General features: G+C 39.7%; 2 protein-coding genes across 3 annotated transcripts; both read left to right on the top strand.

Annotated features, from left to right (window-relative positions):
• Nucleotides 1-53: 53 nt before the first annotated feature.
• On the top strand, nt 54-12636 carry LOC117423338 (beta-1,3-N-acetylglucosaminyltransferase radical fringe-like). 2 transcript variants are annotated; one of them, XM_058989860.1, is made up of 9 exons: nt 54-417; nt 2509-3102; nt 7341-7389; nt 7691-7793; nt 8120-8273; nt 8597-8682; nt 9069-9216; nt 10516-10601; nt 10991-12636. In XM_058989860.1, exons 2-9 carry the CDS (start codon nt 2590-2592, stop codon nt 11055-11057), a joined length of 1206 nt encoding a protein of 401 aa, XP_058845843.1. In that variant the 5' UTR covers nt 54-417; nt 2509-2589; the 3' UTR covers nt 11058-12636. The 2 variants fall into 2 exon arrangements, with proteins under 2 accessions (XP_058845843.1, XP_033894828.3); XM_034038937.3 differs by having other exon boundaries at nt 58-417; nt 9051-9216.
• A 3241-nt stretch (nt 12637-15877) lies between these two features.
• LOC117423187 (L-xylulose reductase-like) lies at nt 15878-22640 on the top strand. Its single transcript, XM_034038682.3, has 9 exons — nt 15878-15961; nt 16271-16337; nt 16705-16802; nt 17181-17335; nt 17700-17742; nt 18573-18672; nt 19140-19204; nt 19423-19540; nt 20322-22640. Exons 2-9 carry the CDS (start codon nt 16286-16288, stop codon nt 20423-20425), a joined length of 735 nt encoding a protein of 244 aa, XP_033894573.2. The 5' UTR covers nt 15878-15961; nt 16271-16285; the 3' UTR covers nt 20426-22640.
• The last annotated feature ends 803 nt before the right edge of the window (nt 22641-23443 follow it).

Below are 23443 nucleotides of genomic sequence, written 5' to 3'. Positions count from 1 at the left end.
TTGCAGTACGACACTAGCAGTAACAGTGAATGTTTGGCAGGGGGCGCTAAGCTTCAAAGCTCCCAGTCCTTAACAAGTAGTTTCTAGCATGGGGTTAATAATCTGCATTCGACTGCTTTTAATTGGAGAAGCAGAGATCGCTACATTGTAACAACAGGAAAACTAAAACGAAAACGAGTTGTGTTTAACACAGAGAACAGACGATACATTGAATCAAGTGCTTTATATCGAAGAGAGGACGTCCAACGAAGCTGGAAAAGAAAAAAAAACTAACAAAAGAAAACAGAGGCGAAGAAACATCCCAGCGAGCTTTAACAACAAATACAAAATAATCGCTTTCTGAAATGTTTGCACATCGTTAGAATATAACTACAATAGTGAAAACAATGGATGTAACAATTCACCTGGCAATGTTTGGTAAGATAAGTAGATTATTTTTAAAAAAACTTTACTGATACCTGTTTTGACTGTAAGTATTACATAATTCTGATTTAAATGTTAATTAAATGTTAGTCATGCAGAAGCAACGCGTTGTAATTGAATTCTAACGTAACATACTATACTCCGATTTTTTTTTTTTTAAAGCAATTCGTTTTTTTCTGATTTCATTTTAATTAATACCCTCTAAGTACTGGACCATTCGTTTCTGGACCATTCGTTTTCCAGCCTGTGTGATCTCGATTTATACGAGCTGTGTGCACTTGCAGTACTGGTAATTTGCTGAAGACTTTACAATTTTAGTTTTCACTTCTTGGTAAGATTTTTCTCGTAGTATCCAAATGCCTGGGCAATTTGTAATCAAAACTTACCCAGCACTCCTCCTAGCATTTGCTTGACGAGCACCGAGCTCGGCAGCATTGTTTGTCTGTCTAGTTAATGGCAGTCTCTGACTTTATTAAGTGTCTCGTATATTACTGTTGTATATCTTTTTTTTTTTTTTTTTTTTTTACCATGTACACGTTTTTAGTTGACATATTTATCCTGTTCCCTGTCATTTGATTCCTGTATGGTTTTTTTTTAAAGTGTGTATTATGACTAGATTAAAAATACGTTAATTTGTCAAATATTTTAGAAATCATTACGTAATAATAATAGCAAACAATTACTATAACGCAGTACAGTACTTTCAGTAGTGCAGTTACAAATGGCTAGTCCTGGCTATAATTGTTTCTTCACATTGAGTGGTATGAAAGATTACAATTACTGGGGTTACTGAACCACACCAGAAGGGGGCGATGTTGGGTATTTGGGCGGAGCACACCCGAAGAGCGAGTTTAACCAATTAAGTCCACAGGCTTACGGGGAGCCTGCCTGATGATGTGGATCACATTGGCATTAACATGATCAGCCACATGCAAGATGTCCCTTTGCCAGAGCACAGATGTTCATTAAATATATTCAAAACTTCAAGCACTAGATGCAAGCTTGAAACAAAAATTGGTGGTGTCCCCCATCTGGCTATTTTTCAAGAGCCCTTTCTACATGTCCTAGTGGTCATGCAATCAGACAAATATATGGAATTGCATGTTCCAAGTGGAGTTCTAACAAGTATAAAGAAATCCTATGGGACTTGAACAGGAACAGACTGACATGAATGAAAATGCTGGTCTACAGTATTGTATCTTTAGAGACCCACTGTAAAGAAACTGTATTTGAAATAAAACGTTTAATTAATACGGCAGCAGTGTGGAGTAGTGGTTAGGGCTCTGGACTCTTGACCAGAGGGTTGTGGGTTCAATCCCTAGTGGGGGACACTGTTGCTGTACCCTTGAGCAAGGTACTTTACCTAGATTGCTCCAGTAAAAACCCAACTGTATAAATGGGTAATTGTATGTAAAAAATAATGTGATATCTTGTAACACTTGTAAGTCGCCCTGGATAAGGGTGTCTGCTAAGAAATAAATAATAATAATAATAATAATAATAATAATAATAAAAAAGGGGGGACTAATGTTATAAATGGACCTACAACTGATCTGTGTAACAACTAATATTTATAAATACATTATTCTAGTAATATATTGCTCAAACTTTTAGGAACTTCGCTACATTTGAAAAAGTAAAGACAGAACTTTGTATCACAACATTCAAACCAAAAAGATTATTTATTTATGTATCTTCTTATTGTTTGGAAATCCCCAGTAAATTGTGTTGAAATCTTAAACCACTGGAGGTTGCTGTTTAAGCCATCTGTTGATCTGTTGATGGTTTAAATGACTTGGCCAAACCAAAATTAGAAAACCGGAAATTGCACGTACGCCATCACCAGAGTTCCTTATAAAGATGAAAAATGAAATATAAAACACAGAGAGAGCACATCTGGTCAGAATTGTAAAGCACTGGCTGACTGTTTAAGCACCTCTGCAACAAGAACCCACAGCAGGCCCTCTTAGGTGGTAAAAACACAATGGAATATATTCATGTTTAAATATTTTTTCAAAATTCAGATAAACCTTGCACCCTACTAAATGACCAGGTGTACTGATGCACTCTTCATGTTTCGAGCAGGGCACGGTTCAATGTAATAAGGATGGCAAGTGGAGGCAAGTCTGAGGCTGGCCCTGGTGGCTGATTCAGGCTGACAAGGAAATGCACCTCTCCCGGGTTGGAATCAGCAAGCTCTGCTTCCTGCTGTCCCTGGTCTTCTGTGCCTTCCTGCTCCTCCTGATCCCGGGCCTCCAACCTCCACGGAGGCAGGGTGACCTCCCCCAGCCTCTGCCTCAAGGCAAGACGGGGTGGGTGCAAGGAGGCAGCGTCAACCAGCAGCCTCTCAAACCCAACGTCCTCCAGCTCATCAGGGCTGCAGCTCCAGGTCCTGATACCGAGGGGGGTTTGGATATGAAGGAATGGCCTGTAGGCCTACTACAAACTGTTGACAAGAGAAGCGAAAGAGCTGAAGTCCTGGGCAGGAACCTGTCTGCCTACGACCCTGATAAAAGAGACTCGTCGGCTTATTCGAGAAGCACCAGTCGCCAAGGCTTGCCTGTGAAGGAACCCTTGAAGCAAGAAGACATATTTATTGCTGTGAAAACAACAAGGAAATACCACAAATCTAGGCTGGATCTGCTGTTTCAGACCTGGATATCCAGAGCGAAAAAAGAAGTAAGTTGTGAGTTTTTTGTTCTTCACATGATTGATACATTTATTTATTTAGGATGCAGATAGCATCCATTACATGATATTTTATATATAAAAGCTGCATCTCCCTGATGCAAGTCCATGTCAGTCACAAAAAGCAAAACAGACAATCTAACGGCCTTGATAGTCATGGGCTACAGTGTTACACCAGATAAAGATTCTGGGGCTACCAGACACGCCTTGTGTTACAGAACCAGGAAAAAAACTATGTTCCAAGTTAGTTGAAGTGGTATTCTTTGGCACACCTTTTAAACTAGTGCTAACTTTGCACTGAGGGTTTTTTTTTTTATATCTAGCTCAGTTGCTAGTATGTATTTGTGTTTGATTGTTGTGAAAAAAACTTGGGCACTGCAGCTCTCTGTTCACCTTTAGTTCAGGTAACAGCCAGTAGTGCTGGGGATGCAGAAGTGCTCCTGAGTTGGGACAGGGCCGGTTGGTATGCTTGCCTTGTTTTCTCAGACCCGGTGTTTCTGTCGCTTCGCGCTCACCATGCAGTCATGTAATGGCAGCAGCAGGTTTGGAATCCGTCACAGTTTCTGGATTGTATCGAGTCTCAGATTAAATAAATGGCTTCTAGAGAGGACTGAAATAAACCTTCACAGATACAGTTCTGTTTTATATGGATTATTTTTCAAAGTGTAGTTTAAGCTGTTTTAGAGCTGAAATGGTGCTACTTGCTTTCCAGATACATGGTGTGTGTACATACATATACACTGATGGTTGAGGTCCGATTGTAGGTGCTTAATTGCTTCTGTTTCCAAGCCAAGGTAAATTACTGAACAGTCACCTGCAGCCTCACCAATTCAAATCACTGCGTCACTCCAGCTGCTATTAACAGGGCTTCCAATCATTTCTGGCTAGCATGATGTTCTCATATAAGGCATCTCATAGAGAAGAACTTGCACAGAGGGTTTAGAGCAATGGGAAGACAAATATTTACTTGGACTGTGGCTGGAGCCGAAAGCACAAAATCAAACTCCAGACTGCCGGACAGGAAATTCTTCAGACATTTTGAACCGGCAAGCCACATGTGTATCCTATCCAATTCAGGCTCTGTATTTACTTTAGCTAGGGGATCTTGGCCCGGCTATAAAGGCATGGCAGGGCAGGGAGCGACCGCATGTGCGCTGCTGACACAGCTCAGTGTTTGAAATGTTTTTCTTCATAGTCTTTTATCCTCTCTCCAGCGGATAGCTTCCATAACCGCTAGGGGCTGACTCTAGGACTTCATAGGGCTTGGAAACTCTCATTAGCCCTGCACCCAGTCCTGGGTTTCTGAACTCATCTCGTATTAAATGAAAAGGTGCCAGGGATTTGAGCAGTCAGGCCCTTGCTAAATCTCATTGCACTCATTGTCTGTTGGTGTCATACAGTTATAATGAGGAAACAATTTAAAATGCAGGCCTGATTGCTGACACTCATTGCTCCAGTTCTGAAACCAAGGACCAGATGCAGGATCGTGTGAGGGTTTTAACCCATCATTTAAACTTTTTTGTTCTGAATTTCACATAAAAAATGCCAATTTTTGCATGGATGGATGTATATAAGAATGCAATCACATAGCAGTCTGAGCCATTCTAGGCTTTACTTTGTGCTTGGCTGCTGTGAGTCTCTCTGCTATGCAATTTGAGGGTTTCAGTATTTCACTTTTCTTTTTGTCTGTTGGTTTGTTTTAGACCATTTTGTATAAATAGGGATATACCTAGAAGCTATTTTTATGTCATACTCTAATTTGAGATCTTCACGTAAATTAGGCTTCTGTTTGCATGTAAAGCCTATCTGTCTGCCACAAATGTTGGGGTAAAGCTTGTTTATTTATGTATTTATTTTTATACTTCCCATTTGTTTTAAATTGTTAATTTATTTGGAAGGACACATCACCATCATATTTCTAAAATAAAATGAACCCTAACCATAATAACCAAATGCAATGTTTCCCTGGTACATACAATAAGTATCAACACACATGAGCAAGTCAAGATGTTAACTTAAATCTTGAAATGTTTAATTGCAGACCTACCGAACACAGCTAAAAGCCAGACTGTAGTGTTAGCAGGTGTGTCACAGGTGCAGTTCATTTTGTTGATTTAGAAGCCCCATCCCTGTCTTTGCCTGGTGTTTTGGGTTTGCTTCCTTGATGTTACTAGGCCTCTGACTGGGGTCAGAGGTCACGTGCTGCTCCCCTGCTGTACGGACCTCTTCCCTGTGCTTGAACTGAAAGGATGTCTTGTCTGAGGTTTTTGAATGAAGTGCAATGTTGAATTTCAAAGTGTGGTTTTCACAGTGTTGATGTCCTGTTTCAAATTCAGAACCGCACGTTATTAGTTTTACAGAAAAGCTGCTCCCTGCAGTATCAAATATAAAATAGCAACCTTTTTAACAACCGGTGGCTGTGACTTTGAAAGCAGCTTTGAGCACACATGCTGCATTGTTTCTCTTTGTGCATTTATTTCAATAAGTTTCTGAGCATTGACACCTTTATTGAATCAAGTATATTCCTTATAGATATGTGATTTTCCTTTTGGTTCAGCAATGTGAAGAGAAAATACATACCAAGCCACCCTGCAATATACTGTTTTGATCAACACGGGCATTGTGTGTCTGGATTTGTTGTGCTGCTGGATCATTTAATAAAACCAAGGATAACAGCAGCATTATAAAAAGCTATTCCTGTAAATCAAGAGAGAGGTTAGATCTCTGGCTGTATTACTCCTTTTAAACCTGATTCAGGGCACAGGGTGACTGGCTTATCAAACAGTGTAAAGCACAGTACCTGGTGAAGGGACAATTCCCGATCATGGTCTCTTTGTTAAATGTGTAACGAGCAGCAGAACTTACAAGGTCATTAGTGCTGGATCTCTTTTGGGGCTCTGCTAGTTTCTAAATGACGTTTGTGGTTCAGTACTTGGCCCTCCCTCAAATAGGGACTGCCCTGTTTGCCAAGTGTCTGTTTTTTCTTTAGTACAACCAAACTCCAGCTAGGTGAAATGTTAATACCAGTGCAGCACACAGAGGGTCCTCAGAATCATGTGTTAAAGTACAATACCTGAAAGTTAAAATACATAGAAAACCAAGAGTTAATTAGATTATGCAGCAAAACATTTATAGGAGCTTAGCAGTGTATGAAAAATGTTTTGAGAGGACTGGTGCAAAGTCAAGACAGTTATCGTGTTCGCTTAGTAGAATGTGACAGACGGACAATTTTCAAAATAAGAGTCCCTGTTTTTATGTGAATGGAACAGACTGCCCCACCTAGTTTCCACCGATGGTGCTTATAAAAGCGGTTTGCGGAGTCAAGCAAGCTAAATTCTATTTAATAACTATTATGTACTTTATTATAAATAGGCTTTTTTTGTGAAAATTGTATCTCGTACAGTGTTACATTGCTGCTGAATTTAGCACCGGGAGATTTATTCTCTGCTGGCTCATCTCCCATTGCTCTTCTTGGTGTATTTGAACAGTTACTGTGTCTGTGTGCAGATGTCTCTGGTCTCCCAGCTCATGATAAATAGTGATTCGCCTGGCCAGGAGATGCTACCGGCTTGTCTGGAAACAGTGGAAAGTCCAGTTTAGAGCTATTTCTGTAAATCTAATTTTCTGAGTTGATATCTGTGGCCAGCCACTGTTTAAAGTGGCATGTGGTAAAGCTGCTTCTCAAATAGGAAACATTGTAGGACAGTGATCTCTTCCTCAAGCAATGCTGTTGTTTCCCAACCGTATAGGCTCCAGTACTGCCAAGTATTCAAACAGCTCCTGGGCATATTAAAAGTACATTGTGCTTCATTGACCAAGACAGACAGATATAGGCTCATCTGGAGGGAACCATCTGGCTCTAACTTTCCCTTTCCAGCTCTTCAGAACAATGGTTAGACTTTGATTGATTCAGGCATCTTGTTGACATTTGTTTCTGGTTTTAGGATGAACATTCTCTTAGATGTGGTTTGATGTCAGAAATGATGCATCCCCTTAGAGGATGTGTGCATTTATTTAGTATTCTGTGTGTGAGTTTCTGTTTTTTAAATATAGATTTTGTTAGTGTTTATAACTCTTACCAACTGCTTCCACACAACCCCCCCCCCCCCCCCCCATTGAAATATCATATATATCAATGAGCTTTATTCTCATGAGTACAACTTTAATTAATAAATAGTACGTGGGTCATCTTTTTCTACCCAACATGCTGTTCTGTTTTTTAATTTCAGACTTTTATTTTCACCGATGGGGAAGATAAGGAGCTAAGAGAAAAAGCAGGTAAAGTAACTCGCTTGCTACATACCGAGAACAGAAATATGGGCTTCGGGCTCATGACACATAAGATGTTGTTAATAAAGTCATTGGGCTATTCATAACCAGAAACACTTGGTAAGTGTAACAATACCTTTATAGAAGCCCAAGCTGTTTTTACAGGACTCTGTTGCCTTGATATATGTGTACACCACAATGTCACTATCTTATCTGTTATTTTATGCTCTCTTATATCATGCAGACCTAAAAAAAATATCATGCAGCTGGTCTAGAATCTGCATTTTATTTTTCTCCTTCATTTTCCTAGGAAATCAAATGATTAATACCAACTGCTCCGCTGCACACACCCGGCAGGCACTTTGCTGTAAAATGTCTGTGGAATATGACAAGTTCATTGAATCAGGAAAAAAGTGAGTGTTCTGTCAATCTGCCTCTACACTGTTCTGGTATTCCATAGGAGGTGCTAATAAGGTGAAAGCGAGGCTGAATATTGTCCTTGTATCTAGAACTTGAAGCCATGATTACAGTGACTGAGTTCTCTTGTCTAGTAAGTAAGTGGCTTGAATGGGAGGAGTCGAATGGAAGTGTCACAATGTGAAGCTGTTCTGAGCACTTCAAACAGTTATAAAACTTGTATTCAAATTACAGAATGTCAAAAAACGCTGATGGATTGAAATGTAGGATTGGCATTATTATTATTATTATTATTATTATTATTATTATTATTATTATGAAGGTGGTTCTGTCACGTGGATGATGATAACTACGTGAACCTGGCCAGTCTGATGCGCTTGCTGTCCTCGTACTCCCACACTCAAGACGTGTATCTGGGCCGCCCCAGCCTGGATCACCCCATAGAGGCTGCCGAGAGAGTCAAGAGCGACGGATCGGTGAGACTCGCTCTTCACAAGAACTCTGTTGTTACCCAGAACTGAATATTTCCATATAGACAGTATTATCAGGCTCAACTAAAGCTCTGTTTCCACTGGTCTCTGTGCTCAGGCTCAGTTGAGATTGGTTCTCCTTGGCCTATATAATACATTAATTGTCTCCACCAGCAGTAATGTGCAGATTAATTAGAAAAGTGTGCAGTGTTAATGCCAGGGTGCAAGCTAAGCGCTGAAATTGCCAGTCTGCGTTTTGTATGAAAAGTGCCTTATTTGGTCATGCCATGTTTTTTTCACTGTATTTAACTGCTCTCTGTGTTGAGCAGATCTCTGTCAAGTTCTGGTTCGCCACTGGGGGAGCTGGTTTCTGTATCAGCCGGGGGCTGGCACTCAAGATGAGTCCTTGGGCCAGGTATGGAATATAAACACATTGAACACTTCCAAGTATGTAACCAGCATGAGGTCATTTCCCTATAAAAAAAAAAAAACACTTTAGTTTATGGATTGCTTCTAAACGATCAGTGATGCATCCTTTAAATAAATTTTAAAGGATATGTAAATAATATTCATGGCTATAGCAGTATGTAAACTATGGCATTTTCTAAGAAACCTTACAATTTAAGTGCTTGACATGTATAATATGTCATTAAAAGTTTATTCTAATCAATTGTTCCTTGTTAAATGTCATGACCTGTAACACATTCAAATATTTTATGGATCCACTAAAAAAGAAAAGATGCAGTGCATGTGAATTTTCTGAAGCTGTCTTTCTTTCTGAAGTCTGGGTAACTTCATCAGCACTGCAGAGAAGATCCGTCTCCCTGACGACTGCACCATCGGCTACATCATCGAGGCCCTGCTGGAAGTGAAAATGATCCACAGCCGGCTGTTCCACTCCCACCTGGAGAACCTGCAGAGACTGCCTATCGACACGGTGCTGAGCCAGGTCAGCCCAGGGGAGAAACACCCTGCTCTTCAACCACCACGCCGTGGATATGCCATCCAGAACTAGGAAGCACTCGACCAGTGCTAAATATATACCGAGTAGCAAAATAAACGCTATTATAACACCATTTATTTTCGGTATATAAATGATGGACATTGACAAAATGTCTTTTGTTTCTTTGTAATCACTCGATCATTCATCCTTGACCATGACACGTTTGAGTGACTATGATTGAAGCAGATGCACTTAATCACCTGATTAGTGAGACAGTTGATTGGACACTGGATATGGAGTGATTTCAGCTGTTGAATTGTAAGCTTGAATAAAAGCAATACAGAAAAAATGCCACGTCTGTCAAGAGAGCAGCGCCTTCGTGCAATCGGCATGTTGAAGGCTGGACTAGGGCAGCGTACTGTGGTTTGCCGTCTTGGGTGCCCACAGCCAGCAATTTCAAACCTGGCGAGACAGCATAACCAGACACACTCTGTCAATGACAGGCCACGAACTGGGAGACCAAGAGTCACAACACCTGCCCAAGATCGACAGATCATTTTGCAGCATCTTCGTGATGTCAATTGTTAATCGGCACAATAAAAAGTCACTGCACCTGCTCTAAAACAGAGTTTGTCATTTTTCGATCACTTCTAGTGAAGTTTATCCAAAAATAAGTGATACGTTTCTTTTGATGCTCAAGTATAAGTGATACGTTTCTTTTAATGCTCAGTATAGGAGGCTGTGTGGTCCAGTGGTTAAAGACAAGGGCTTGTAACCAGGAGGTCACCGGTTCAAATCCCACCTCAGTCACTGACTCATTGTGTGACCCTGAGCAAGTCGCTTAACCTCCTTGTGCTCCGTCTTTCGGGTGAGACGTAATTGTAAGTGACTCTGCAGCTGATGCATAGTTCACACATCGTAGTCTCTGTAAGTCACCTTGGATAAAGGCGTCTGCTAAATAAACAAATAATAATAATAGAAACACTAAAACAAACTAAGTCCCATGACATACATTTGGACTACAAATCTTTCGAAAAATGTCTTTTATGACTTCTAGACTAAATGTTTGTCGTTTAACTTCTCTGGAAATGCGGGTTCTGTACACAGCGGGAGTGGGGCAGTATCCAGTTCCTCCTAACAGTCGCTTGTAAAAGATGCTTTGATTAAAAGAAAAAAGACGAAATACCTTTGTATATCCATACAAACTATGGCAGCCACCGTTCCATGGAAAGACATGACGAGCACAAAGCTCTTATCCCAACGTCATTATTCCTAATTTCTATTTTGTTTTCTCTGTCCCTGCAGGTGACATTGAGCTACGGTGGATTTGAAAGCCACAGGAATGTCATCAGCGTGGGTGGGGCTTTCTCACTGGTGGAGGATCCCTCACGGTAAAGAGGTTTTTATTTTATTTTAACCCTAGCAGGTGTATTTATTAGTAGTAGTTGTGGTACTCCCCGTGCATTGCTAAATCTCAATTTAGTGTTGGAGTGATTCTTCTTATTGATTATGCATTTGATCATCTTTGCTCCTAACCTCTCCACTGTAGGGCTAATTGAAGGCTAACTGCAGCTCATGCTCCAGGTTTTATAAACTCAATCCCGTGATGCCTAACTTGGTTTAGTTTGTAACATGGCCTCACAAAATGCCTTCTTGATCTCTTCATAGTTCCTTATGAAGATGACACACCTTTTTGTTGTTACTGTATATAAAGGAGGTGTCCAATGTTATTTAAAGGTACTAAAGTTGTATTATAACTGTGATTCTCTTGTCTTTACAGGTTCAAGACTGTCCATTGCCTTCTCTACTCTGATACTAACTGGTGTAGCAGTAAGAGAAGACCATGACTTGTCTACCTTCACCTCTGGGCTATTGCAATCCCTGAACAGAAGCTGCAAAACTGCACCATTTTTTTTTTATCTTTTAAAGAAAACCAAATTAAACTGACAAGAGATCGTCAAAGTCAGTAGGAGACTAAGTGCACACAAGGAGGGTTCCTTATGGTGTCACTCAGGACTAATGAAGGAGACAGAAATCTAGGGCTGTTTTGATGAAAATCTAGTGTTGTTCATTCAATTGCATTGCATTATCAAGATATTAAGCTCTGTTTTTAAAATCCTGGACGCCTAGCTGTGTGTAGTGGGAGATGCCTAGCTGTGTGTAGTGGGAGATGTATCAATTGTGTACAAGCTCAGAAAACGGCATTCTTTGATACTGCCAGTAATTCTGTGCTTTACATTAGAGTCTAAACTGGATTTTTTAAATTGTGGGATTGGCTATTGTTAGGACATTGGCAGTCTGATCTTCATCAAAAGAGCCTGAAACTGCCCATAGTCCTGATGCATGTCTAAAACCAGTGTGCCTGTTTAGAGGAGGGCCGGTCCAGTTTACTTCTATTCTGAGTCCATTTAAACAGAATGGTACTGGCGCCCTACACTGCTGGCCAGTGTGGGACAGATAGTATTTCTACAGCTTTGTATAAAATATTCCCTTTTTATTATGCTTCAGCCTGCAGCAGAATACAAATTAACTTGAAAACAAATCAGCTATATGTATATTATTTGTTTGCTCAACAAGAGGATATAATTTACCATGTAATTTCATAGCAATATAGCATAATGTTCTCTCGTCCATTTAAATGAAGAGTAGAAGGGTTCTAAATTACACTCAAGTTGCAACAAAATCCCCCAGTTGTTTAGATTGATTCTGTGCTGTGATGGACATTGTATTAAAAAGGTGTTGGGAACCACACTTCTACAAATTCAACAACTCTTTTTCTCTTACTTTTAAAACAGCACAAGCAGAGGGACTCTGGTCATGCGTGCTTTAATTCAATTACAAAACCAGTTTCTTTAGGAATGACCAGCCTTTTCCTACTACTGAATGCAGTTTGCCCTGGGGATCTTCAGATTACTTTTCTCATTGAAGCATCTGCTTGAGAAATGGTTCCATTGACCCCCTTTAGCCTTTTCTGATATTGCACCCTTGTTCATCCCTTTTAAAAACCACTATAATAATGATGCATTGTGATTAATCAATAACTTGGAACTTTGGTGTGGACGCAGGAGGCTTTGGAGAATGAGGGTGTTTTATTGCTGTTCAGCAGCTAAGGAATGATGATCAGTAGCTTCTGCCATGTCTCTTGTGACCACTGCTTGCTGTGTTCGCCCTCGGTCAAGACCACCTGTTGGTATTGTGCCAGCCGCTCTCTGTAATGGCTGTGCCCTTGGGGTTGGAATGTGTAGAAAGAGAGTTCAGTTCAATAGCAGTCTTGTTTTCCTTTTCAGTCCCTTCATTACTCGTTCCCGTGGTGGTTTTGACAAGAGGCTGGCTAATCTCGGTTTTAGATTGCCAGCTACTCCTTTCTAGGGTACAGAGAGAGCCTGTTGTGTAAAAATAAATAATAAAATTGAACTGCTGTTTTTACATTCTTGCTTTTTTATATTGGTGCATTACATAATCATTTCATTACAAACATTTCCACTGATCACGTTAAAAGTATGTTTTATAAAGATTTTACAAATACATCACTGTAGATTTAAAAGCTGCGTTGTCATGGTACTTATTGTAATGGTGCTTGCTGTAATTGATTCCTGTGCACTGTTAAGTCTCACCCCAGTGGTCTAGCAGCAATCAAAAACCATGAGAACTACAGCACCATATAAGATAACCAGCCACAGCACATTTGTGTCCACAGCGATGTATCTGAAAAATCTTTAAAGAAGTTTAAAGAAAAACAAGAGAAATTTTGCACATTTAAAAGCTGTTGTAGATTTTGAAAGCTGTCAAGGTTAAATTCGAGTACTGTATCAAAATAATGACGGTTGGGGGAGGGTTGTCATGATGTGTTACTGAATATGAGGTCGATTTTAAGCACTATAATCCTCTCCAGGATTTCTGGCATGCCTCCTTAGCCACAGCACAGAAATGGTAATGCATGTTTGATTTTTCCATTATATAATTAAAGTGCTTTGCCTTTACTGAAATGTAATTAGAAATGGTACTGGAAAATGTATTTTCAGCTCAAGTTTTTCTATTCCCTTTTCCCCTCCAAGTAAGATTGCAGGACTAAATTGAGCATGTTTGCATTTGCTGTAGTGCACTCTAGTGGCAATACTGTATACAGCAGTTTTTATTATTAATTTGCTGCTGTTGTTACCATTACCTACAAATCAGTTGGCCTTTTAGCTAACTTTACTCCACATAGTGTGGCTCTGACAAATACGAATTAAGGAGGTAATGCTAGATTAATTTTTGGTGTATGTTTAAGAATATGGGCAACCAGTATCCAGATGAACAATTTAAGATCCAATCTGCAATACCTCCTTAAGTCTTCTCTGCGTCATTTAAAATAAAGAGAAGCTGTTAAATTATAATCTATATACTCGGCACATTGGGTAGCTTGTTGTCATGTGGTCCAGTTCATGCTTAAAGCGACATGGTTTTGAAAAATCTATTTTTAATTGTGTAATTTCATGCAGAAAAAAATATCCCAGTGTTATGTAAGATATTTGACCATTCAAATTCCACTATTTGAGAGAATTTGGTTTGATCTGAAGTCCCCTGAATTTAATTTAACACAACAAATTCTTCTACCGTTTCCAAGCTTGGACAGGACATGCAGTGACAAAGATTACAACCAGTGGGTTCTGCTTTGTAATCTGTTTTTATAAATACCTGTCTCTTACAGAATACTCTGAAATGTACATATTGTATTTTTCTTCTGTAAAGTTCTTAAACTTTCAACTGTCAATAAAAAAGAAAAACCCAATACAAATGGTCCCCCATCCCGTGATACTCCAGATGTAAAGTGTAGTGTAATCCTACTTCTCTTTCATCAGGACAGCCCCTTTGAAATATGCATCTCATTTTTAAGGGGGTTCTTTGCAAGAAAAACAGTGAAACATTACATGTTTAAAATCCAAACAAATCATTCAGGCAGATTAAAGCTGTTTCATTTAGGAGACAAAAGTACAAAGTACAGACAAGAAGCTGAACCATTTCAATTCACATGGTGAATGATCAGTATTTGCAATATTTGCTGCCCTGGTTAGATTTAAGGTATGTGTTTCAGAGCTGGCTCGCAGGTCAAAACATCAGTCTTTAATAATAATAAAACATACCCTGTACCCTGCTGGGCTACAGATTGGTATTCTTATAACATTTTATAGCAAGAAGGAATCCTCCTGAATTGCATCATCTGTGGTTATCCCATGATTCCTCATATCAATAAGTAGTTTGTGCTGGTACATTAAAATGCTTAAAACACAGTCGTGGTTTATCTCAACAGGGCGTAGGGCCATATGAACCCCTTGGTTTCTTTATTACTGAATATTCTATAGAGGGCTGATCAGAATCCGATGAGCCTCTCTGAGTTGAGCAGAATGATGGGCGTTCGCTGTACGCACTGGTTTATAGAGATAATGACAGCTGCCTCTGGGGGTGATCTATTATGTATACGGATGTAAATCTAAATACACAAAGACATGCATTTTGTATTTTTTTTTTTTTTTTAATGCTTTGACCTCGATCCACATCAAAAGCACACAAAACTAGCTTGTCAATTTTATTTAGAGCCTTGCATGTTATTCCATTATCCTGACTGCCAAGATGAGTGAGTTCATAAATTAAACCAGAGCTCCTGGACAGCTGAACGGTTGGACTGGGTTCCATGTGTAACAAGTTACAAGGGAAAATAAGTAACATTTGAACAAGTAACCGATCAGAGGAAAACATTTTGTACCACCAGCAGGCTTGACACGATTGCACAGTAGTGTTCTTTAGTAACCATGCCACCCATGTTCTCAGCCTTTGGGGAAAAAACGCACTTCAGGTGCAGTAATACTGACTCCTGTGAGACTTGTACGATCCATTTGGAATATTAAGAAATGAAGACTCTGTGCAACTCAGGGGGCTTGTCTACTTAAAGTTTTTATAATGCAAAAAAAACCCAACTTTTAAAATAATGATTATAGGGTGTAGGGCCACCATCTGTAGCCACGATAGTGTTACAATTATTCATCCCCTGTATTGATAAACCAGGGCAAAGACCTAGATCCCTCCTGGCTAGTTTCACAAACATTAATCTTGGACTATTGATACCTTAAGCAATCCAAGATTAGATGTATTTGGGGTCTGTGAAACCATCTTTCATAGGATAAGTAACTATCATTTTGTTGCTAATTATTGTTTAGTTCTGGTTTTGATGATATCATTTTTATTTATTTATTTATTTATTTTGTATTTGTAGCATTCTTACTGCTCAACTTACTGTGCAGTCAAATATACTGGTCATTGCTCAGCATTAGCATCACTGGAGTACCCCGCAGTGTTTCCACCATGCCTTATGGTTTGGGATGAAGTGTGTCAGTCTGCTTTGCTGAAACACTGTGGGACAGGTGAACGACACAGCTGCACAGAAAGCATTGTGGTGGGGAGATCTTTACCTGCGGTGCAAAAATCCAGAAGGGGACTTTCTAGTCGGGGAGGCAATACTACTAGATTAGAACTAAGAAGATTCGGTTAAACACCGTATAGGTTTACTTGCATGTGATTTTTTTAAAATGTATTATTTAATTGGTAAAATAAACCACTGCCAAATTGCTACAATGTGCATAACAATACAAAACAAATTTGTGAAATGCTTTTCATTAGTGGTATGAAAATATGCTGATTCTCTAACTTTTCCTGCTCCCCCTACCGTAGTCAACAGACAGTGAACTTCGCTCTCATTTGCCTGCAACTTTCCGAGGTAAGTTTCAGAAACAATAGCCTGCTCCCAACATTTTTCCTGCAAACTTCTTAAAAACCAGAGGGCAGGCGGCATGGTTTGTGCACAATGCTTACTTGAGCATTTTTAAGTTTTTGAAAAAAATACAAATAATAATAATAATAAAACCCCTCTGTTTCAGTATTAGAAAAAGTAAATATAGTGTCTTATAGACTTCCTCAAGCCGTTATCGACGCATTTTGTTATAAATCGGTTACACCTTGCGTGTACACGCACTTTATTTCTACGTTTGAAGGCGTCTTTTCATCATATTTGCACTCTGTTCCTTAGGGTTGTTCCGAGACCATGGAAATCACATTTACAGGCAAGACAGCCTTGGTAACTGGGGCTGGTAAAGGTACGCTTGTAATGGCTTCCATTTTTAAAGAGACAGCCCCACCGAATTGAGCACCCTTACGCAAAACAAAATATATTGAATAATATTGTACTAAATATGAATTTATATATCACAATGTATAAACAATTACCAAATATATTGTATAATATATGTGTGAAACTAATATGTAGCATGTCAATATTGCAAAATATCGATTAGTATATGAAATGGTGCAATGTATGTTGTCACGTAACAATACGCAATATGACTCCTTGCTATGCGTGATAATATAATGATAAAATTTATTAATCCGGTTCAAATGGGAATCAGTTGGTGTTTGACATACAGTTTGTTTAAAGAAGCTTCGTGACCTGCCCTGTGTTTTCAGGGATCGGGAGAGACGCTGTGAAGGCGTTGCTGAAGTGCGGTGCCCAGGTGATCGCTGTCAGCCGCACACAGGCAGACCTGGACAGTCTCACAGCAGAGGTACAGCAGCCCAGTGCCAGGACCTCTGCAAAGCAAACTGTATAGAGTGAGATCAGGAGCGTGGACATTTGTACGGATATTATTTTTAAACTTTAAAAAAAAATTGAATAGAAAATGCAGGGATTGGAGAAATAAATACGTTTTCTCTAAAATACATGTGTCAGAATAAAGTTCTGTGCCATAATTACATATAATTACAAACCCTAAGGGTAATAACCAGTGGTTCTGAAATGGAAACTTCCCTGAGCCCAGGGGGTCCCAGGTTTGACCTTCATTGCACTGCTATAAAGAGCGTGGCACAGTCATTATTATATTGGGAGAGACTCTCAAGTGGTACAGTGTAGTGACCGCACGGAGACTGTGTTCTTGTGGTTGCAGTGCCCCTCGATCACACCGGTGTGTGTGGACCTGGCAGACTGGGACTCCACTGAGAAGGCTCTACAGGACATGGGCCCCGTGGACCTGCTAGTGAACAACGCTGCGGTGGCCACGCTGCAGCCTTTCCTGGAAGTCACACCGCAGGAGTTCGATAAGTAAGGAAAAGAGGCAGGGCAAGGTTTGCGTGGGTTGATGCATTTACTGTCTGCTAGTGCCTCAAATGTTTTCTATTTTTATTTTTATTTTTCATTTAAAGAACAGCAAATCAAAATCTCTTTCCTCTAAATTGTGCTCAGTATATAGTTTAGGTCCCTACAGTAAAATCTGCCTTGGGGAATGCAAATAAACTGGACAGTCAACAAAGTTTACAGACTAATATTGTAATTAGCCACTAATTACTTATTTTGGCATAAAATGATCTTCTTTTCTATCAAAATACTTTCCCTGTGACTAGCCTAATGTTTAATGATACCAACGCTGAAGAGTAATGCTGTCTTTGACCCTGTCTCCCTCTTGCAGGTCTTTCAGTGTGAATGTAAAAGCAGCCCTGCATGTGGCTCAGGTAAGAATCACACTCTATTGCACTGTATGGTGGGACACAGGGGAATATAAGAGACATGATTGATGCATTGCAGTGGGCTGTATTTCCTCTGAAACCCTCTGGGCCTCATATTTTAGAAAAACAAATGCTGGTTTCATCTCTTCCATTTCCTGCTGTATATTTTAATGGATGTAATCTGGGATTGCTATTTCAGAACCATGTGGTTGATTACTTAAAAGGACTTTTTATTTGAAGTTTTTCCATAAAAGCCACTATTCAGAAAGCAATAAAAGTCTAATCCTAGAGCATCAAAAAGCACCTTGATTTTGTAGGTCAAATAAAAAAGAGAACACAAATAAATCTGTAAAAATCCTGTGCTAATGGGACTGAATTTGCATAGGTGATTCCTGTGTTGTGCTGTGTGTATCTAATTCTTAATAAAAAGATAATGTAAGGCAAGGCTTTTAGCTTCTGAGAAAGCTAGCAGTAAAGATGCCCTGTCAGTGTTAACATGATCAGATAAAAGGTGCTAAAAAAAAAAGCAACTACATAAGAGCAAAGATCTTTTAATCTGTACAGGTCACATTTTGTCATGTAGATTCCTGTGAGATCTGGCTACGACCTAGTTTTATAGAATCCCTTTACATGCGCAGAACTGGAAGTAGAAACAAAAGGAGTGACTTACAGCAGTAGCTCAACTACAGTAGGAATCAGACCAAAAGCGTATGCTTTTTATTGTGTGCTCGCTTTGGGATGACACCTCATTAAATACCAGGACTGTGTACAGTGATCCCTATATGTGTGTGTATATCTGTATGTATATATCTGTATATTTCTTGCTGCTGGAGTAGATTATTGCTCGGGGGATGAAGTCCAGGGGGTCTGGTGGCTCCATTGTCAACGTCTCCAGCCAGGCATCCCAGTGTGCTTTGCAAGACCATGCTGTTTATTGTAAGCCATTTTGTTTTAGTTTTTTTTAAAATCCTTGATTCTATTTTTACTATAAACAGGCAATCATAGTATGAAGTTTCCTTTTTAGTTGTGTACATCAATAAACATTACCATCTAAAAATACCCATTGTACACAGCATAAAGAATCATGTCTCCCTCTAGTGGACAAGGTGAGTTTTCCAGGCAGACTCTACGTTTCCGACATCTATATGAAACATTTTTCATAATCCGAATTAGCCAATATAGCAATAAAAACTATACCAGAGTCTGTACCAATGTAGAGCTATCAGGAAGCCAAACACTTCTCGCGCAAATCTGGTAATTATCAAACACTACTATAATATCTATTTGATGAGTTGGTCTTTTCTGTTTAGTTTAACGTAACCAAACACAGTCACGCATCTCCTTGATGTCAACAATGTGTCGCTTTATTTCAGACAATTTATTTATGTATTTATTTATTTCAGGTGCCACCAAAGGCGCTCTAGACATGCTGACCAAAGTGATGGCGCTGGAGCTGGGACCTCATAAGGTACGTCTGGATTCAATAACCAGTCCTGCCACATGTTTCTGTGTTGTTCCCATTCGAGGATTTATGGCTATGGCGCTGGGGTTTATCAGCATTGCGTTCATACAGAGGCGCACTATAGCCAGTGAAAATAAGCTTGGGCACAAACTTAAAAAGAATAAAGCCATTTTGAATGATCATCTGTTTTTGCACTGATGGCATGTCTCTGTGTTGGTCGTCAGATCCGTGTGAACTCTGTGAACCCCACTGTGGTGATGACGGCGATGGGCCGGATCGGCTGGAGCGACCCGATGAAGGCCGGGCCCATGATGTCACGCATCCCCCTCGGGAAATTCGCTGGTCCGTCACTTTCTGTTTTAATTGTCTACAGCAGCTTTTTCGCTTCACTTGGTTTCTTACAGTTTTGATAAACAGTATATAATTTCCTTTACTGCATTCAAATATAGTTCTAGTTTTTGTAACACTGACACACTGCTTTTCATTTTAGCAGCATGGCACTGACTTTGTTCTGAAACAAAAGCAGCTAAGTCAATCTGTCCATATCATTTGATTCTGGTGTGTCAGTTGCTTACTGCAGTCAGCTGTTGCTTTGCAGGGGTGTGTGTTTCAAGCTTCAATCAACTCACACTATCATAATTCAAAGCTGATTCATTCCAGCCTGAACCAGAAGGGCTCAAGTATAAGTTTCACTTTGAGTTTTGGTTTCTTATAGTTGCCATAAATGTTGCTACATGCACAGAAATACAGATGCGATTGCATGCACAAACCGCGGTAACAGTACATCAGTGTATCATCTGCAATTAGAGGTGCATTTAGACAGGAATAAGAAGAGAGGCACAGCTTTTCAAAGAGCAGCACTGTTTTCTGAAACAGCTTCTCCAGATGCAAACATCTGGTTTCAGTAAAGGAACAGTTTGCCTAGATGAGATCTGAGAGGAAACATCTGGGTGTTTTTTGTTTGTTTGTTTTTGCAAAGATAACTAACTCAACACATACAAGACACTTTAAAATGAGTCAGCCATCGCCCTGTCGATATTGTGCAGATTCCTCTATATCAGTTCTCTCTATGATAATATGATAATGCTTCGCAATGGGGGTTGTGTTTCTTGTCTTTCTCCAGAGGTTGAAGATGTGGTGAATGCAATCCTGTTCCTCCTCAGTGAGAAGAGTGCAATGATAACTGGAGCCACTCTGCCTGTCGATGGAGGATTCCTTGCTTGTTAACACTATCACTGGGAGACAGTAAATTGTCTGTGAATTAAATGGGATTCTGTAGGAACTAACGTATGGTTTCCTATTGAAGCTATGTTGCATTTCTAATACATTTCATACTGTCCATACACTACTTGCTAATGGGTCATGCCATGCCTAATTTGTGATCATTATACAGACGTGCTCAAATTTGTTGGTACCCTTACAGCTCATTGAAATAATGCTTCATTCCTCCTGAAAAGTGATGAAATTAAAAGCTATTTTATCATGTATACTTGCATGCCTTTGGTATGTCATAGAATAAAGCAAAGAAGCTGTGAAAAGAGATGAATTATTGCTTATTCTACAAAGATATTCTAAAATGGCCTGGACACATTTGTTGGTACCCCTTAGAAAAGATAATAAATAATTGGATTATAGAGATATTTCAAACTAATTTGTTTCTTTAATTAGTATCACACATGTCTCCAATCTTGTAATCAGTCATTCAGCCTATTTAAATGGAGAAAAGTAGTCACTGTGCTGTTTGGTACCATTGTGTGCACCACACTGAACATGGACCAGAGAAAGCAAAGGAGAGAGTTGTCTGAGGAGATCAGAAAGAAAATAATAGACGAGCATGGTAAAGGTAAAGGCTACAAGACCATCTCCAAGCAGCTTGATGTTCCTGTGACAACAGTTGCAAATATTATTAAGAAGTTTAAGGTCCATGGAACTGTAGCCAACCTCCCTGGGCGCGGCCACAAGAGGAAAATCGACCCCAGATTGAACAGAAGGATAGTGCGAATGGTAGAAAAAGAACCAAGGATAACTGCCAAAGAGATACAAGCTGAACTCCAAGGTGAAGGTACGTCAGTTTCTGATCGCACCATCCGTCATTTTTTGAGCGAAAGTGGGCTCCATGGAAGAAGACCCAGGAGGACTCCACTTTTGAAAGAAAAACATAAAAAAGCCAGACTGGAATTTGCTAAAATGCATATTGACAAGCCACAATCCTTCTGGGAGAATGTCCTTTGGACAGATGAGTCAAAACTGGAGCTTTTTGGCAAGTCACATCAGCTGTATGTTCACAGACGAAAAAATGAAGCTTTCAAAGAAAAGAACACCATACCTACAGTGAAACATGGAGGAGGCTCGGTTATGTTTTGGGGCTGCTTTGCTGCGCCTGGCACAGGGTGCCTTGAATCTGTGCAGGGCACAATGAAATCTCAAGACTATCAAGGCATTCTGGAGCGAAACGTACTGCCCAGTGTCAGAAATCTCTGTCTCAGTCGCAGGTCATGGGTCCTCCAACAGGATAATGACCCAAAACACACAGCTAAAAGCACCCAAGAATGGATAAGAACAAAACATTGGACTATTCTGAAGTGGCCTTCTATGAGTCCTGATCTGAATCCTATCGAACATCTATGGAAAGAGCTGAAACTTGCAGTCTGGAGAAGGCACCCATCAAACCTGAGACAGTTGGGGCAGTTTGCTCAGGAAGAGTGGGCCAAACTACCTGTTAACAGGTGCAGAAGTCTCATTGAGAGCTACAGAAAACGTTTGATTGCAATGATTGCCTCTAAAGGTTGTGCAACAAAATATTAGGTTAGTGGTCCCATCATTTTTGTCCATGCCATTTTCATTTGTTTTCTTATTTACAATATTATGTTGAATAAAAAATCAAAAGCAAAGTCTGATTTCTATTAAATATGGAATAAACAATGGCGGTTGCCAATTACTTTTGTCAGTTTCAAGTTATTTCAGAGAAAATTGTGCATTCTTCGTTTTTTGTGGAGGGGTACCTACAAATTTGAGCACGTCTCTACGCTTAACCACCTCAGATTATATTGCAAGACTACTTGCAAGGTCACCCGTGCTGAGACTGTCAAGCATAGTCACTCTGGGACTTGATTTGAACCCTGTGTTAATTTAATGTAAGACCTGTTCCAGGTTTGGCTGTAATAGTTGCAAGATGGTCTGTCAATGAGAACAGTATTTAATTACTGACCGCATTATGCCATACAGATACACAAACTAACTGAGCTTGTGTACATAGTGTCTATTAATTTCATACCCTCATTTAAATACAGTATAGCTCTAGTCTTGAGATGTTTTCATTGTTACTGTCTAATCATAGATCATTCAATGCACTTGACACTTATACTAAAAAGGTATTTTATTTTTATGTAATCCAGTCTTTGCTTAATCAAAAAGTCAAATAAAAATGTAGTTGGATACTTGGCATTACGGCTCCTCCATCATGTTTGCTTATTTAATTCAGCCTCTGGCTGGTTAGTATTTCCATAAAAGCACTTGTACCAGCGGACCTCTCCTTCAATATGGTAACATGTACACATTTCCCATGCATAATAAACTGAGCTAATTGCTAGCAACACCCCAGGCAGTGTTAGGACCTCACTGTCCTAGCTCCTGATGTTGCTGCACATTTTTCACACAGGCACATCCAGGCCAGGCCACCGTTCAGGCCGGAGGTCACTCTGCTATCTCCCCAGGACCCCAGGAAGCAGACAGAATCGCTGGCTGCTGCAGACACCCTTCTGGAACACTGAGCCTGTATCTAATCATGGGACGGGTGTCAACCTTGCAAACGTTCACTGCAGCATTCTGGAGACAGGAACTTTGTTCTAGAACTCAGCACTTCTATAGTTATGAAAATCCTGTCTGTAGTACTCCATTGGCACTGCAGTTTTTGATAGTAATTCTGTATAGGTAATGTTGTGTACATTCTCTGTAGAGCTTTGTTGGCTTATGGTTAATAAGAGAACATAAAGGTTTTGGAAAAGCCAAAATATTAGTACTTACAGCATCATACTACTCAACATGACTTTAAAAAGTAAAATACAAAAAAATACAACTGTCTTTTGGATGAGAGTTCAACATGCCCTCAATGGATAACCAAGGCGATAGTTAGCCCGTAACCCAGTATAATCTTGGCACATGTTGTCTTATACACTGGTGCTGGCATCACTAAAGGCAAGTGTAATAATTTGTTAAAAGCTTTTCTGAATATATTCATGACAATCT

This window comes from Acipenser ruthenus, chromosome 17, assembly GCF_902713425.1.
Source record: "Acipenser ruthenus chromosome 17, fAciRut3.2 maternal haplotype, whole genome shotgun sequence".
NCBI classification, from domain to species: domain Eukaryota; kingdom Metazoa; phylum Chordata; class Actinopteri; order Acipenseriformes; family Acipenseridae; genus Acipenser; species Acipenser ruthenus.
Note: the sequence above shows the minus strand (reverse complement) of the source record. Positions and strands in the feature narration are given on the sequence as shown.